Raw genomic sequence first — 17,067 nt, 5'->3', positions numbered from 1 at the left:
ATACTTGAAAAGCTACATTTTTTGCAAATTGACTAAGAATTTATATTTTTTAGTGTAATAATTCACAAAAACAAGCAAAAATACCTTCTCTTTTTTAACAATGAAATATGTTTAAATTAGCCAAATTTTTACTAGAAATGCTTGATGCATAAAACTGGTGTTAATCATGGCATTCAAAGTGCATCCACAAACTAGAAAATCGCAAAGATGGATGAAAATGCAATCGATGAACAAACGGCAATAATTACTAATAGTTTTGACTAAATGTGGACTGTGAGGTGGTTCTTTCTTCTTTAGCTTTTTAAAAAACCATCAGAGATGATTCACTTATTAAGGGTTGCAGGAAATAGAACTCACAAATGATTTTTGGTCTTTAGGTTGGAGGCTACTGGGACAAGTCTTGTACCACCGTGACCCAACTGAAGGAGGGTCTGAACCGCATCCTGTGCCTGATCCCATACAACGTCATCAGTCAACCACTGTGGGAATGTTTTATGCCCGAATGGCTGGAGGCCATCCGTACAGAGGTGCCCGACCAGCAACTCAAAGAGTTCAGAGAGGTCCTAAGGTAAGTACCAACTTAAAAGTAAATATAGTATTTTAGTAATCTTAGGGGCCGGTCACACAGACATTTGCGGCTGAATCACGGTAAGAAATTTCTGCCTTTGAGGCGGACGCTATTGGACGCTATTGGACGCATTGAGATCGCCATTCAGACGAGATACAGCAGTGCTTAACACGAAGTCGGAAATTCGCGCGCGGGTGGCAGCGAGAAATAGTTTTGCGCTGCCCAATTCTTCAAAGCGCGGGTACACAGCCTTTCGCGAGTGTATCGAGGCTGAACCACAGGGGGGGGGGGGGGGGGGGGGGGGGGGGGGTTTAGGGGTTTTAAGGGTTATTTAGCTTGTTCATAAATCATTTATCCATTATCCGTTATCGGTCAGTTCATAATACGCTACAAAGCCCAGGAGCCGGGACACTTACTCTCAGCCAAAAGGCCAAGCTAAGGTCCTAGCCCTAAAGCCTTGCTGCGATCATTGCGAATGCACCGTTCCCGGAGGTACTGCAATACCGGGCCGTTGCGTGGAGTGGACAGAGCAAGCTCCTATGCCATCTCCGAGTTGCAAAAATCAAAGATCATAGCTTTGTGACCAGCTGTAGTATACAAATCCATAAACCACAGTTGCATCGTTCCCGGAGGTACTACTATACCGGGCCGAACCTCAGCCAGAAATTTCTGGCCATGAAGCAGATGCTGTTGAGCGCTGTTGGACGTTTTGAGACCGCCATATAGACGAGATAGAGCAGTGCTTTACTCGCGGTCGGAAATTTTCACGTGGTTGGCCGCGCTCAAAACTTTTGAGCTGCTCAAAAGTTTGAGCACGTGTTAAACCGCGTGCCGCACACGTGGTCAACACGAGGTAATGACGCGGAAATGACGCGAAACGACGTGCTCTGGCCGCGGCCAGGGCGTGGTTACACATGGGTAGAACTGGAAATTTCAGCGGGTAATCGTGGGTGGAGCATGGTAATAGCATGTTCTGCGCCTGTATCGCAGTGTTATTACGTGAAATTAGCATGTTACGCGTTCTGTCTTTCTCTTTAATCTATTTGTCCGGCCAAAGGTCTCAAATGAGTTTGACAACCCTGCATTTCAGTATTCTTGACAGAGGAAAGTAATTGAGTTGTACCGACTGTACATATCGGTTGTACGTTTTACAGTTCTGCATAAGTATTGCACAATTATCATCCTTCTCTCTTGTTTATTATCTCCATGCAGCAAAATGTTTGACATTGAGCTGTGCCCCCTCCCCTTCTCCATGGAAGAAATGTTTGGCTTCATCAGCTGCAGATTTTCCGGCTATCCAGCGTCCGTGCAAGAGCAGGCTCTTTTGTGGTTGCACGTAAGCAGACGCCCACACACAAGCGCACAAAGACACACACGGACACACGCGTGGCTCATCCTCTCCACCATCCCGCGGTTCTGTCCACAGTGCGTGTGAATTGAACAGGTTGTGGTAAAGTGTCAAGTCTGGGCAGGAGCCTGCTGAATATGGATCTGGGTCACAGAATGAGATGGAGAGAGAAGAGAGATTTTGGCTTGTCTCCCGTACGCACTTTAGAGCTTGCCGTCATGGATCATTTTCAAGTTTTTGACACAACTGCGGTGGGGAGATTGCAGTCATTTAGATTTAGCAACTAGGTCGAAGCGGGAAGAGAAACTGTCTTGTGTCGTAACACAGTATAAAATTGGAACGCATTTGTTGTGGTAAAAGCAGTCGTTGTGTAAAAGCCAATTGACTAAAAGCCATTTAATCGGGGTCTCTGTGTTTTTTTCCGACACTTAAAAAATGTTTTATTTCTTTTAAAATTGTTTCATTTATTTTATTGTTGGGTGGCGTAAGGTTTAAGTGTTCAGCCTCCCCGTGCAGAGTTTGCATGTTCTCCCCTTGCCCGCTTCGGTTTCCTCCCATATTCTCCCCAACACATGTATGGTGAGTCTATTGGAGATTCCAAACTTTCCCAGAGTATGAATGAACAGAGGCTGGGTGGTTAGCATGCAGCCCCACGGTGCAGAGGTCCAGGGTTCAAGTCCAGCAACCGCAAAATTCCCGTGTGGAGTTTGCATGTTCTCCCCGTGCCTGCGTGGGTTTCCTCCGGACACTCCGGTTTCTTCCCACATTCCAAAAAAAACATGCACGTAAGGTTAATTTGCCAGTCCAAATTGTCCCTAGGTGTGAATGAGCGAGTGAGTTGTCTGTCCCTGTGTGCCCTCGACTGCCTGGCAACCGGTTCAGGGTGTCCCCTGCCCACTGTCCGAAGATTGTTGGGATGGGCTCCAGCACCCCCGCAACCCTACTGAGGATAAGCGGTGCATGAATGAACGTTTTGTGTGCCCTGCAACTGTTCAGGGTGTCCCCTGTCCACTGCCCGAGGATACCAGTATCCCTGTGACCATAGTGAGGATACGCAGTGCACAAAATGGATGCATGGAAAATTTATAATTATATTTTGTTATTTTACTTTATATTACATCACATTTTACATATTTTATTTCTTATATATATTTAAATAATACATTCATTCGTTCATTGATATAAGCATGTATTTATTTGTTTATTTAAAGGGACATTGTGTAATATTTTGCGCCTCCTACTGGTAAAAAAAAACCTTTCGTACATTAAAAAATATATATATTGATTTGAATAATAAGTATTAATACATAAAGTTTCATATAAACATTTTTAAATACCTGTAGATCCAGAAATTACCCCTAACAATCTTGTGTAAAATGGTGTGTTTTTGTCACTTTGAGTGGAGTTTTTTTCCTTCTTTTTGTTTTTTAGCACTCGTTTTTGGTTGCACAACAGCATATAGCAACATCTAGTGGTCCGTTAATACACACTGTTTTTAATATTTTATTGTATGTGTTTCTTGTATGAAATTATTTGTCAAAATATACATTTAAATAATAAATGAATGCATTCATTTATGTATGTGTGTATTCATCTTTTTTATTTTGAGGGACATGGTGTATGATTCAGCGCATCCCAGTCATAAAACTTGAAAAATAAGGAATTTGGTCTAAATACAAAGCAAAAATACATGAAATATCAAATAAACCTGCAATTTTTGAAATATTCGTTTGTCAAATAATTTGTATTTATTTTACATAACATGAGCTGACATTTTTTTCCGCCATCTTACCGCTAAGGGTACCTCCAAAAACGAAAAATATTGTGAAAGATCCGGGGGAAAAAAATGCAAAAAAAGTCAAGTTAACTAGAAAATGCCAGAAAACTAGAAAACCTTTCCAAAGCTGCTCAAATGTTCTTAGGAGGCCCGTGGACACCACGTTAGAGACCCTTTTTCTGTGCAATACTAATCTTTCAATACAACTGGCGAGATATATCTGTAGTATAGGAAGAATTTGTTGTCTCCCTGTTTATAGGTTGAATAAAATGCCAGTCAATGGCCTTTCACCTCTGCTGGTTTACTGATTACCTGAGTCGGAATTGGACGGAAATGGCCACAGCTTTATGTTTATTTATATTGAAGAGCATGAATACATGCACTCACACGCTCACACAAAAGAAGAAAACAAAGAAGGAGCATTGAAGAGAAAGGATCACGGATCAGATACATTGAGCTCCTGGGGAAAAATATAATGCCAGTCAATATGAAGCGCTGTTTTTGATTCGTCTTAGGTGCTATCGGAACTGGATATCGTGGTGCCTCTGCAGCTTCTAATCGGGATGTTCTCGGATGGTGTGAACTCTTTGAAGGAGCTGGCCAATCAGAGGAAAGCACGTGCCTCCGATCTGACTGGTAACACCGGAGCTCGCAGGGTGAGAAAGAAATGAATTGGATCTACTCCATCCATGATAGGACAAATTATTGATGCTCGTTTTTACTAAAGATTGAGTACATTGGAACTATTGTGGGAGTTGATTCCTACCATTCAGTGAGATGTACGGGATGTTGCCATGGTTACTGTCAAATTCTATTTATAGATTCCCGGAGGGCTTTAGTTTAAATTGAATACATTGTCCCCATTTACAATTAAAGCACTGTAACGGGCTAGTTTCGGTATTTGAATTTAACAGTATGAAAGCGTAATTTTGAGCCAAAAATGTAGCCTTAACAGCTAACACTTGACACTGCAAAAAGTCTGGTTATAAAATTAAGAGAAGAATGGAGGAAGATCAGTAAAATAATAAAAATTCTAAGTTTTTTTGTTCCTTTAGCAGATGATTTTCCCATTCAAAAAAATCAATTTTACTTTAAGAATATTTCATCCATAGAAATAACAATATTCAAAATGTGCAAACATGTTAGCCATATTGTATTATTCAATAAAGGAATTTTGTTGTGTAAGATGAAAAGTCTGCCTATATTAAATGAACAAATTCATGTTACATTTTAAGAATAATATTAAATTTAAATTGGGGCGATCAAATTGGATTCCCCCGCTCCTCCGAAGTATTTGTTGGAGTGTCCTTGGGCAAGAAACTGAATAAACAGGTAGGCGCTTTGCATGGCTGACACCGCTGTTGTTGTGTAAGTGGGTGTGTGAATGGGTAAGTGTGAAATACATTGTAACGCACTTTGGGAGGTCTTCAGTGATTTCAGTTCTATATGAATGCAGTCCATTTACCATTTATTTAAAATCATACTATTAAAATGTTCAAATATATTTAGCATATTTTGTAATATATTAAAAGGGACAGTGTGTTATGTTTAATGCCTGCTAGTGGTACAAGAAAACTTTCATTCTGCAATTAAAAACATTGATTTGAATATTGGGCAAAAATACACGAACTATCGTACCAATGGTAATTTGATAAAAAAAAATCATAGGTCGAGAAAGTAGTATTTATTTTATGTAATGAAATCCCTAACTAGAGGTCACTGCCATGTTTGTCTGGCATCTTGCTGCTACGCTGTGCTCTTGGCACTGTTTTCGCTCGCATTGGACAATGCAGTGCCAAATAGTGGTCAAATATTACACACTGAGGATTTAAGGAATTTTGTTTTGAAAAATAATAATTATAGCAAAATCATCTATCATCTGCCTTCGAATATAAAACATTATTTTTCCTTTTATAGTAGAAAACAGACATACCCAAAGTAGATTAAATCCTGTACTTGAACTGTTTGGAAAATATGGACCGTTTGGGTCTCTTTTAAAAGGAAATGCTCTGAAGTTTCTTCCTAAACTATAATAAACACTGTTAGTGCTACTAACCTTGAGTAATCTGAGTTGGAATACACAGAAAAAGAAGGGTATTCCGCCGACTGCATTTTTCTTTTGCTGGAAAAAAAGTGGGATAATAGCTTGACGCCTGAAATAGGTAACATTTGTAAAGTACAATACTGTACTTTAATCCGTTAAGCGTGTAAAAAGGGGTTGTTCTTTGGTTTTAATGAATAATGACAATTTACATAAGACAGGATGAATGTCCTTGTACTGAGTGTTGTATTAATTGTAACTGGTGGAATGGTGGATGGCTCTGTTGTATTGTGGACGCATCATCAGTAGTGTCACCCTGGGTCACTGGGCGTTTTGGACAAAACACTAGACACCCTCACCAGGGGTGGCCCGCCACTGAGTGATCAGCCCCGAGCTTGCGTCAGTTCTAATCCTTCATGAGAGTTGCTTTGATGGGCCGCACAATTCTCATTATGCATGGCAGAGACGTCCTTTTTCCTGAGTCAAGCCAAAGCTGACAGCATAAAATATTTGATAAAAAGATAAATGAACAAATAAATGTTTCTTCTATGTAGGTTTTACTATTTCAGGTCGTTTTTTAGAACGCAACCCACACAAGAATTGAGGGCTTACTGTACTGATTTTGCCTGGTGCAAACCACCTGCGAGCACATGGACACCAAAATTTGAATTTTTTCAAAATCCACAATTTGTAAAGAAACAATAGTAGATAATAATCGAAAAAACTGTTCACAGATGTAACCAAGTTTCGTGCTGGGTTGTGTCCCCACAGGTGAGCGTGGTGTCAGATCCAGGCCGGCGGGGGCAGCATAACACCCTCAGTCCATTCCCGAGCCCTTTCAGGAGCCCGTTTCGCAGTCCACTACGGTGCAGCCCCTTCAAGAACCTGGGCCACGCCACCGGCCATTGCGCCTTGGATTTAGATTGCGACGACGATGACATGAATCTGGGCTGTTTTATCCTCATGTTTGACCTCATTCTAAAACAGGTAACAAGTTACAATTATTTATAAAGCTCTTAATCACCAAAAATCCCAAAGGGCTCTACAAGCCACACCTACAACATTCCCCAATCTGAAAACTGCATATGGGCAAAGAAACAACAACAACAAAAAAACTTAAAAAGGGGCCACACATGAGGTAATCACCCTTGCAGGAGGATTATGGATTTTCCTCAGCCATCAGTACACAAAACATAGACAACATCAACAATAATCATAAGTAATAACTGAAAATGTGCAAGACAGCAACAGCACAACTTCCTGTCCTGCAGCCAGTCAATGCAGACGATAAGTGCTGGTCTACTAGCTCAAGGATTTCGACAGCATTTGGTGAATCTTAGAAAATATCACAAGGATGAAAAAAAATTTTTTGTCATATTTTTCAGGTTAGGACAAAAAAACATGACACCTAGATTTTGTTCGTTCGAACACCTTTGTATTGTTAGTTTTAAACCATTCCATTGTAGATGTATCTCTATGTTTAGCGTTGTGGCCTGTGGGGAGGGGAACCTGCGCTCCATTTTCAGGTCTTTTGCAGACTTCAACAGATTTTCTAACTACCTGCTGGAGAAAAGCAACCCCGGAGCTTGATGCTGCCAGCACCATGTTTGACAGTGGGAGGGATGTTTTCAGGGTGATATGAAGTGTTTCTCTTACGCCAAACGTAACGCTTTTTATTCAGTCCATAAAGTTCAACTTTGGTCTTATCTGACCAGAGCATCATGTTCCACGCTATTTGTGTCTCCCATGTGGCTTCTTGCAAACACCAAACGTATGGCATTTTAGTAAGGGCTTTCTTCTTGCCACTCTTTCATAAAGGGCAGATTTATGCAGGGTAAGACCTTTGCTGTATATGTCTGCAAGTCATCCAATGTGAAAATTGACCTCTTGGTTGCTTCTCTTAATAGTTTTCTCTTAGTTTGGACTGAAAGTTTGTAGAGAACAGGGCCAGGTTTTGCTGTGGTTTAATGCTTTCTCCATTTTGATATTATTGCTTGCACAGTGTTCTGGGAGATGTGTAAATGTTGCAAAATTGTCTTGTATCCCATTCCTGTTTGAACTTTTCCCAGACCTGCCTGGTGTGTTCTAAGTCTTCATAACGCAGCCTGCTCTCCAGTGTCAGCTTTCGCAGACCTCTGAGCTCGTCGGAGAGCAGATGCACTTAAACCGAGACATAATGCAAACTGTTCGTCATTGTTAGTCATTTAAGTCGACATTGGATCATTCAGAAGGCATCATGGAACTTTTTGAGTCCGTTGGATGGGCTTAGAGAACAGGAAACTTATATTTTTGCAACACCTACTTATCAGTTTGTCGATGTAAATATAATAAACTATGTTGAAATAATTTTGGTTCCACTTTACAATTGTGTCTTTGATTTTCAGGAAATATTTTAATTGTTTTGGCTTTAAGTTCGATACCTAAAATGTGGCAATATGATAAGAAGTTCTTGGGGGGGCCTATACTTTTGCTAGGCACTGTATATAGTCGTCACTCAAAGCGACGACAGCAATGCCCACAGGTGGGATGTTGAGATTTATGCATCGTGCTCTGCTTCCTTTTTAACAATCATTTCCCTGTCTTCATCTTCGCTCTGTCCCAGATGGAGCTCCAAGATGATGGCGTGATGCTCGGTTTAGACACCAGCCTGGGGAAAGATATCGTGGGGATCATCAACAATGTCTTCCAAGCCCCATGGGGGGGCTCGCACACCTGCCAGAAGGATGAGAAGGCCCTGGAGTGCAGCCTTTGCCAGTCCAGCATCCTTTGTTACCAGCTGGGATGCGAGCTTTTGGAGAGGCTGACCCCCCGGGAGGAGATACGCCTAGTGGTGAGGCGCAGTGTTCATTTTCATCCTACTGAATATTCAGGAAGTCAGGTTTTTAAATAACGTGCACTCCAAATACAAAAAAACCGAAAGGATTGTACACTGCTCTACACAATACAGCGACAATTTGTGGTCAAATAATACACTCTCTCACTCTAAGTACCCATTTTTACAAAAAAAATGAGCTAAAATATTTGATAGGTTTATTCTGTTTTTAATATTGGACACTTGAAAGGAAACAACATAGGAAGTCACCTCCTTATTTTGACTGTTATTGCACACTGTTGTTCATTGTTTTAACTATTACATCATTGTTGCTATCGGCCAATCATGTTGCTGTTCTTTGTTTTCCACACCTTTTAGGACTAATCTGCTTATTGTAACCTCAAAGATTTAATAAAAAGGGGGCTCAGGGTATGGCCTTAGAACAGGGATGGAAATTTCTCATCTGAAGGCTAATCTCTGTCCTCCATGTTCAGAATCCATTGATGTCTTCTCTCCCCATTTTCGGTGTCTACTGAAGTCTAGAATAAAATGGTCAATGTAGGTAAAGTACCCTTCTTTACGGATGATAAACACGTGAGCTATTTTCTCTGCAGGAGCCGACGGATTGTTTAGAAGAAACATTACTGCTCCCGAATTTCGCCCTCGGAGCCGAGAACGGAAGCGAAGAAGAAGACAACCCCGGTGCGGCAAACGCAGAGAATCCTGAAGACCGCTCTCTTGATACTGCACGTAAGTGTCGTCCCCGTCAAGAATCCTGTCACAAGACAAACTGTGCATAGAAAAACACGGCACTTGTGGCTAAATAAACAACAGCTCCAGTCTCTGTACTGCTCAAGTAGTGACAGGTGTGTGTAAGGGGGTATGCATTCTGTCATGCCTCTTGGAATAATGTACTGTATGAGAATATAAAATGTGACAAGCTCTCATAAATATGCTACAGAAAGGCTTTGTAGGGCTGACTTTGCCTTATAGCGACCTCGAACATAATAAACAAACAAAAAATCATGGGGTGTGAGCGAGTCTTCGGCCAGCCTTAATGAAGCAATGCAGTGCAGTAAAGTTAATGTCTGGTGAGGCACAGTCAGATTTACAAATACATGAAGCTACATGTTATTGATCATTTGATTAGCAAAGCAAGAAAGCAATATATGTACTGTAGTATTGAACAAGAGCTTAACTTATAAATGAAAAATTGGCTTTGAAAAACAAATCAAGTAGGACTAGATCAACTTCAATAAATTGGCTCAGATCAAATAATTACCCATTGCAGAGCAACCTATTTTTTTCCTTTTTTTTCCATTTCTTATACATTTGGGTCAACTTTCTGCGTTATTAGAATAAACCGATTAAAATTGGTCAAAATAAACCAACCCTAAATTTTTAAAAACCTAACTTAAAAAATTGGTTAAATCGAATGAATAACCCACAAGGCAGTTTTACATTGTTTTGTGGATTATTCATTTGATTCAACTTTTTGGACCTTAATAGAAAACAGTCTGGTGAGGCACACTCAGATTTACAAATAGATTTAACTACATCATTTCGGCAGAGCAGGAGAGCAATATATAAACTATAATATAGTAAAAAAAACTTTGATTGTCTTACTTTATCTCATAAATAGTCAATTATTTTGAATAAAAACAAAAGGTAGTAGAGGTAAGATCAGGCCTAAAAAATTCAGCCCGACCCGACCCGAGTTGCGGGTACATAAACCCGAACCCGATGGATTAACTTGATTTGATGATTGAGTCTCAAATAAACCTGAAGCTTTAATTTGCCACCAAAGTAAACACGGATCTTTACTCTGGCTGGCTGAACTACGCAGTTTGGGGTTGACTTGGGGCCAAGTACCTTGGATTTTAGGCGGTGCACTTGCAGTGCACACTTCATTCATTTAGGCCCTAAATGAACGGTTGGTAAGTGCGTATCTCAGTGCAGCGAACGAAAGTGTAACTGAACAAAATGGCACCGAAAAGAATATCAAATTATGCAGACTACAAGCTGAAGATAGTTAAATATTTAGCCAAAAAGCAGAAAGTTTGCAAAGCTTGTAAGCTACTGGCAAGAAGCAAAAATTAGTTCTTACGTGAGGGAGGTGAAAGCAGGAAGCCACGCGTCTTTCACCCCAACACTGAGGAGGAACATTTATTTCGATTGATTGATTTTGAGTTAAACTGCTTGGTAAGCATTTCTTTATCTAAATAATTACTTGAGTAAAAGTAAGCGCACGCTGTGTAGATCCTCCAAGAAGTGAAAAAAAAAAAAAACGCGCAAGTGAAGCCGAACCGACCCGACTTGAAAATTGACATCTTAAGCCGAATTTCGGCCCAGGCCCAAGATCTTACCTCTTATTGATAGTAATCCTCCATCATGATAAAAAGCCCTTTTGCAACAACAAAAAAAATACTGGATGGCTCGGCTCGCTGATAACATGCTAATACTATGACAAATTGTAATTTTTGAGGCTGATGTGTGCGCCAAATCAGAAACCCTGGTCTCACTATCGCCCTCTGCCATGAGGCAAGAGAATTACAAGCCTCACTCTGCCTTAGCGCAGTAATACATCAAATATTGCTCTTTTTGAGTATAAACATTGATAGATATGTAATCCTCCATCATGAAAACAACTAGGAAAAAATTACAACTGGCTCGACATGCTGTTAGCCTGCTTAACTTAATTCTATTGTTTGGGGCTGAGGTTTGCGCCAGATCAGAATTCTTGGTATCACTACCTCCCTCTGCCATGAGACAAGAGAATTGCCTGCCTCACTCTGCAGATGCTCAGCACAGAAACACATTACATACTGTATTGATAATATTCATAATGTAATGTGGAAATGCAGCAGAAATCAAAAATTTGTGAAGTTAAATATAATTAATTAATATATCATAAATTTTATACTTCCATGATGAAAGGTGAGCCAATGCCTCACCTGCTCCCTTGACTGCATGACACTGTAGCAATGGGTATCGTTTGACGTTTTTTTTTTTTTTATATAAATCCTTTTAAATGCGTAGGGATGAGTTAGTACACTGCAAACGATTACATTCTTACCTCATTGTTAAAAAAATGCTTTGTTTTTGTATATATTTTCTAATTTCAAGATATTTCAACTTTTTCTGGTAAAAATCCAACATTCTTAAATCAGTGTTTTTGTAGGCTTTTCTTGGAAATCACGTCATTATTTCATACATTTTTATAGTTTTATCCATCAAAAGTAGGAAAAGTCAAAAAACTAGAAAGTAGCTGTTTTGTAATCAGAACTGAAATGTGATTTATACTGTACATACTAAAGACTCAAAGTGACCAAACCACACCGTTTTTCATCTATTTTTTTATGCCCAGCCTTTTAGGTTTTCAGGGTACCTTTAGCAGCAAAATGGCAGACAATTATGTCAGCCCCCTCTATGACAAACTCATGTTATGTAAAATAAATGCATTATCTATTTTAAAAATGTATGTCATAGCTTATGTTTTTTTTACTCATTCTTAAAATAATATTGTTCACTAAGAGGCTTTATATTACACACAGTGTCCCTTTAAAGTTGTTTAAATAATTCCATTTTTCTGCCATTGGGGTATAATTGGTCTATCAAAATTCTCACTTTGATATACTATTCATGTAATTCATAGTAGGAAAAATGACTGGCTTGGACAATTGACATCTAAAAAGGACATTTTCCTCTTGCAGCTTTGAAAAACAACTCAGATAAAAGTTTCTCCTACCAGCAACTTCCTGTGTCTCTAAAGCTTATATACACCGTCCTGCAGGTAAAATTCAACGTAGACAGATACTGATTTAAAGGAGTTTTTGATAAGTCCGATTTATGGATCCATTTTTTTTTCAGGAAATGTCCAAGTTTGAAGAGCCCGACATCTTATTTAACATGCTAAATTGTTTAAGGATTTTATGCCTGCACGGAGAGTGCTTATACTTTGCCCGTAAGGACCACCCTCAGTTTCTGGCCTACATCCAAGAGAAAATGCTCATCCCAAGGTATGTACTCCATGACACCTCCCGCCACCCTGAATAATACATTGAAAACTCTGAATGCCCCTCACATGTTCTCCTTCAGTCTGTGGTCGATGTTGAGATCGGAATTTTGCCAGCTGGCCTCTCTGGCCGTGCCTCAGCTTCTTCACGCCCTCTCATTGTCCCACGGGGCCGACATCTTCTGGAATCTCATTAACACCAACTTCAACAGCAAAGACTGGAAAATACGATTTGAAGCAGGTAAAATGATATGTTTTGATTTGATTTTTTGAATCTACCGTATTTTCCGCACTATGAGGCACACCCCTAAAAATTGGTCTTTTGTATTTTTATGTAAAAGGCACACTGTACTATAAGGTGTATATATTTTAAACTGAAGTGAGGGTTGCACTATAAATAAATAGGTATCATATTCGAGCATTGATTTATCAGTCAAACTATAACGCTGATCGGAATAATGTCAGAACCAGAACAGACGGTGGACCCAAACACATAACGTATTCACACCAAGCTTTATTTTCCGGAAACGGGGCAGTTATGCGCGGGAACACAAACGCCAGCGATTCGGCGATCGCTAGGCAGAAGAAGTGAGACAGAGAAGTCAGGTGCGGTAAAACAGGAAGCCAGGGGCAGACGAGATCGTAACCGGACAGGACAGACGGGATTGATACCAGATACAGGATAAGCGAGCAGATACCGGACAGGACGGGACGATCCCTGATACAGGATGCATGAGCAAGATACCGAACAGGACGGGACAGACAGGATCTATAATAGGTACTGAATACATGAGTAGGATACCGGACAGACGGGATTGATACCGGATACAGGATGCATGAGTAAGATACCGGACAGGCCGGGACCGATACCGGATACAGGATGCACGAGCAAGCTACCGGACAGGACGGGACAGACGGGATCGATAACAGATATTGGATACACGAGCAGGATACCGAACAGGACGGGACTGACGGGATCGATACCGGATACTGGATACACGAGCAGGATACCGGACAGGACGGGAGAGAGGGGATCAATACCAGATACTGGATACACGAAAAAGATACCGGACTGGACGGGACAGACGGGATCGATACCAGATACTGGATACACGAGCAAGATACTGGACAGGACGGGACAGACGGGATCGATACCGGATACTGGATACACGAGCAGGATACCGGACAGAGTCAAAATGCATGTCTTCCAAGTGCAGAGGTTCGTTGACGGACTGACAAGGAGTGAATGAGAGCACTGAGTTTAAATAGCAGGGGAGCCAATCAGGCAACAAGCAGCAGCTGGCACCAAACGAGCAGGCACAGGTGAGGGCAATGGGCAATTGTGACAAATAGCAAAAACTGCAACGGTAATTGAACCAGTATCTCAATGGGAAGAGCGCTCGATACTATCCGGTGGACTACTAGGGATACAGATAACATAATAAAAGGAATTAGGTCTTATGTCATCATCACACTATTTGCAGCCTGCCACGTAAATGTAAATTATTGGGCCGGACCGTGAGAGTACTTTCAGAAATTAAAACGGTCTCTGGTACAGAAAAGGTCGGGGACACCTGAAAAGCAGTATAGTATCGCCGACTCGCAGTATTTACAAAGTTCACAAGACTCTGCACTAAATGAAGTAAAAAGCATTGTGGGAAGTAATTCTGCCATTCTGTAAGATATAAATAAGCGCATAGCCGCACGGATTCATCAACGTTTGTCACATGCATTGCTTAGTTTGAGCTGAGATAAAGCGAAAAAAAATTGTATACATATATGAAATCACATTTTTTTAACATTTGTATCCGAACACCATGACTAAAAATGGTGTGATAATCAGATCAAATCTATTGAATATCCCTGTATACTAGTGACCTAGTGGTTAAGATTCAGCGCCCTACTGTTGCTATCCAGGTTTGATCCCTGTTGCCACCTTTGTCATGCAATTGTGGTAAGTGATAATAAGTGACTAATCAGTATTTGCACAAAGATGGTAATACACACATATGCATTTTCGATTTTGTCTGTACACAAGGTGCACCGAATTATAAGGCGCATGTTCAAATTCGGGGCAAATTTAGGGTTTTTGGTTCACCTCATAATCTGGAAAATGATGGTATATTTTCAAATGACTACACCTTATGTCACACAACACCTAAATGAGAATGTCAGAGAAAAATTGGAATAAGACCTATGGCTTTATATAACATACGTCCTACGCCACAGCCCACCTCTCCTCCCTTGTTGTCATGGTTACGGTGGGGCTCGAACACTCAGCAAATAGGATTTCAAGGCTGGATATAACTTCTTTTTTTAAACGACCTTGTGTATGAGTGCAAGTCGACCTTGAGAAAATCCGGATGGACAGGACATGATACCGTCCTGGTGTTTTTCGTGTAGCATGGTGGATTTATGAGTTTCTTGGCAAGTGATGATATACTTAGATTTGTATTACTGTGATCTTTTCAGTCTGACTAAAGCCCAAAGTAATCTTAAGCTGAAATAAATAGAGTACTTATGATTCAGTGGTCATGTTTACTCGAGTGTGATATGACAAACAGGGCATGTAAATGTTTTTTTCTGCCTGCACTGACATCTAGTGTTGATTTTGTATAGTGTAGAAGTTAAGGCAAATATTTAAGATGACCATTTTAAATCCCGTGAGTTGGCGACAACTCGTGTGTGATTCACAATTTCGACTTTGGTATATAAACAACCATTTTTAATTGTATAGAATGTATGTATTCGCTGCATATTTACGAAAGTTGTAACGTAAAGAAAATACATTATAGGTACTGCAGGAAAGATATTTTAAGTATACAGTTCATCAAATATAGTCGAATCATTAGTACTTTTAGAACTTTGATTTTCCTTTAGAATACATTTTGCTCCCGTTTATATTTCAGTTTTTTAGTACATTACAGTATTTTGTCAACCTTTTAATACTTTTTCATATTATTTTGTACTTTGTCATCCCTTTCAGTACTTTTGCTACATTTGTCCCTTTTCATACTTTTCTGTGCTTTTTTTTATACGTTTTAATACTTTTTGTACTTTTTTAGAACTTTTCAGTATTTATTAGTACTTTTTCACACGTTTCACTAGTTTTTGTACTTTTTTTCTATGCTCTTCAGTTTGTTTTAGTACATTCTCATACTTTTACTTACATTTTACTACTATAAGTTTTTATACTTTTCAGTACATTTTTCACTATTTGAAATTTGTTTTTTAGGCACTTCACAGTGTATTTTCAAACTTTTCCCTCTTTAGTACTTTGTCATATATTTTTTTTTCTACATTTTTTTCATACTTTTTTAATTGTTCAGGAGGTAGAGCGCTCGTCTTGGGATCAAGGGATCCCAGTTCGAATCCCGGCTCGTCCGTGTTACATGTCGAAGTGTCCTTGGGTAAGACACTGAACCCCTAATACCCCCAATAAGCAGGTTAGCGCCTTACATGGCTGCAAGGCCGCTATTGGGAAATGTGGAGCACATTGTAAAGCGCTTTGAGAAGTCATTGACTTGAAAAGCGCTATATAAAATGCAGATCATTTCATTTTCATTTCATTAGTGTTATTTTTTAAAAATCTACAATTAATTGGTATTGATACCACATAGTGATTTTGTTGAAACAATTCCTAATTAGCGAATAATTAGTTGAAACATTTTCTAGTGCCATTGCCTACTGTTTAAAGATTTCTAATACGTTAATGTTCTTTAGCAACGTCTAATAAATTTGTAGGAAACATTAACAAAAATCGCATACTAGGTATGTAAGTAGTTAAGGCCGATATCGCATTCCAACAGGTTTGAATATTAATTGTTCCAATATTGAAAAGTCAATAAAAATATGAATAACTGAGACAGTCCTACCATGCTTGCATAAAAACAAAAATCCCCCAAAATCTGTACTGGTATTTTTATGTGAGATTAATAATATGTGTAAATATAAAAATACTAATAGGTCGAGAAATTAGCATTTATTTTACATAACATGAGCCTCACCTTAAGGGAGCTGACATAATAGTCTGGCATCGTGCTGCTCCATGAACTCGAAAAAGGCTGGACAAGAAAATAAATAGTAAAATAGTGCATCGGGTCACTTTGAGTCTCCATAGTTTGTATTCTTTCTTTTGCTTTTTAGCACTCCTTATCGGTTGCATTGCACCATACAGTCATGATTACTGATGCGAGGCACCTGAGTCTGCTCCTTTGGCGCCAACTGCCTCGGACGTTGATTGGCTGCTTATCTCTTTTCAAACCCCCGTCTTCCTGTCACCCGTTGTCAGTCCGTCTGCAAACCTCAGCTCCTGCTAGGCAAGCCTTTTCGACCCTGACTTTCTACTGTCCTGATTCCTGTTTGATTCCCGGCTCCGACCCCTTTTCTGAACTCGATTACGTATTACGTTTTTGCTCCACCGTCCTGGCCATCGACCTGTTCTTCCCCCGCTCTCGACCCTGCCTTCGCTCACCAAGTGCCACTTCCGCGTTCCGAGCGATCTGC

General features: G+C 40.0%; 1 protein-coding gene and 1 pseudogene across 7 annotated transcripts in view; one reads left to right on the top strand and one right to left on the bottom strand.

Annotated features, from left to right (window-relative positions):
* unc79 (unc-79 homolog, NALCN channel complex subunit) overlaps nucleotides 1-17,067 on the top strand; it is a 96,049-nt gene that overhangs the window by 38,383 nt on the left and 40,599 nt on the right. For all 7 annotated transcript variants that reach the window (XM_088353989.1, XM_088353986.1, XM_088353985.1 and 4 more), the window contains exons 15-23: nucleotides 378-568; nucleotides 1,781-1,904; nucleotides 4,209-4,349; nucleotides 6,506-6,721; nucleotides 8,337-8,564; nucleotides 9,161-9,296; nucleotides 12,260-12,339; nucleotides 12,417-12,565; nucleotides 12,645-12,802. In XM_088353989.1, the coding sequence (XP_088210115.1) occupies nucleotides 378-568; nucleotides 1,781-1,904; nucleotides 4,209-4,349; nucleotides 6,506-6,721; nucleotides 8,337-8,564; nucleotides 9,161-9,296; nucleotides 12,260-12,339; nucleotides 12,417-12,565; nucleotides 12,645-12,802 (1,423 nt within the window). The remainder of the gene's footprint in view (nucleotides 1-377; nucleotides 569-1,780; nucleotides 1,905-4,208; nucleotides 4,350-6,505; nucleotides 6,722-8,336; nucleotides 8,565-9,160; nucleotides 9,297-12,259; nucleotides 12,340-12,416; nucleotides 12,566-12,644; nucleotides 12,803-17,067) is intronic.
* On the bottom strand, nucleotides 1,039-1,159 carry LOC148351655 (U2 spliceosomal RNA; annotated as a pseudogene).

This window comes from Urocampus carinirostris, chromosome 15 (genome assembly GCF_059441175.1).
Source record: "Urocampus carinirostris isolate Australia breed hairy pipefish chromosome 15, RoL_Ucar_1.0, whole genome shotgun sequence".
NCBI classification, from domain to species: domain Eukaryota; kingdom Metazoa; phylum Chordata; class Actinopteri; order Syngnathiformes; family Syngnathidae; genus Urocampus; species Urocampus carinirostris.
Note: the sequence above shows the minus strand (reverse complement) of the source record. Positions and strands in the feature narration are given on the sequence as shown.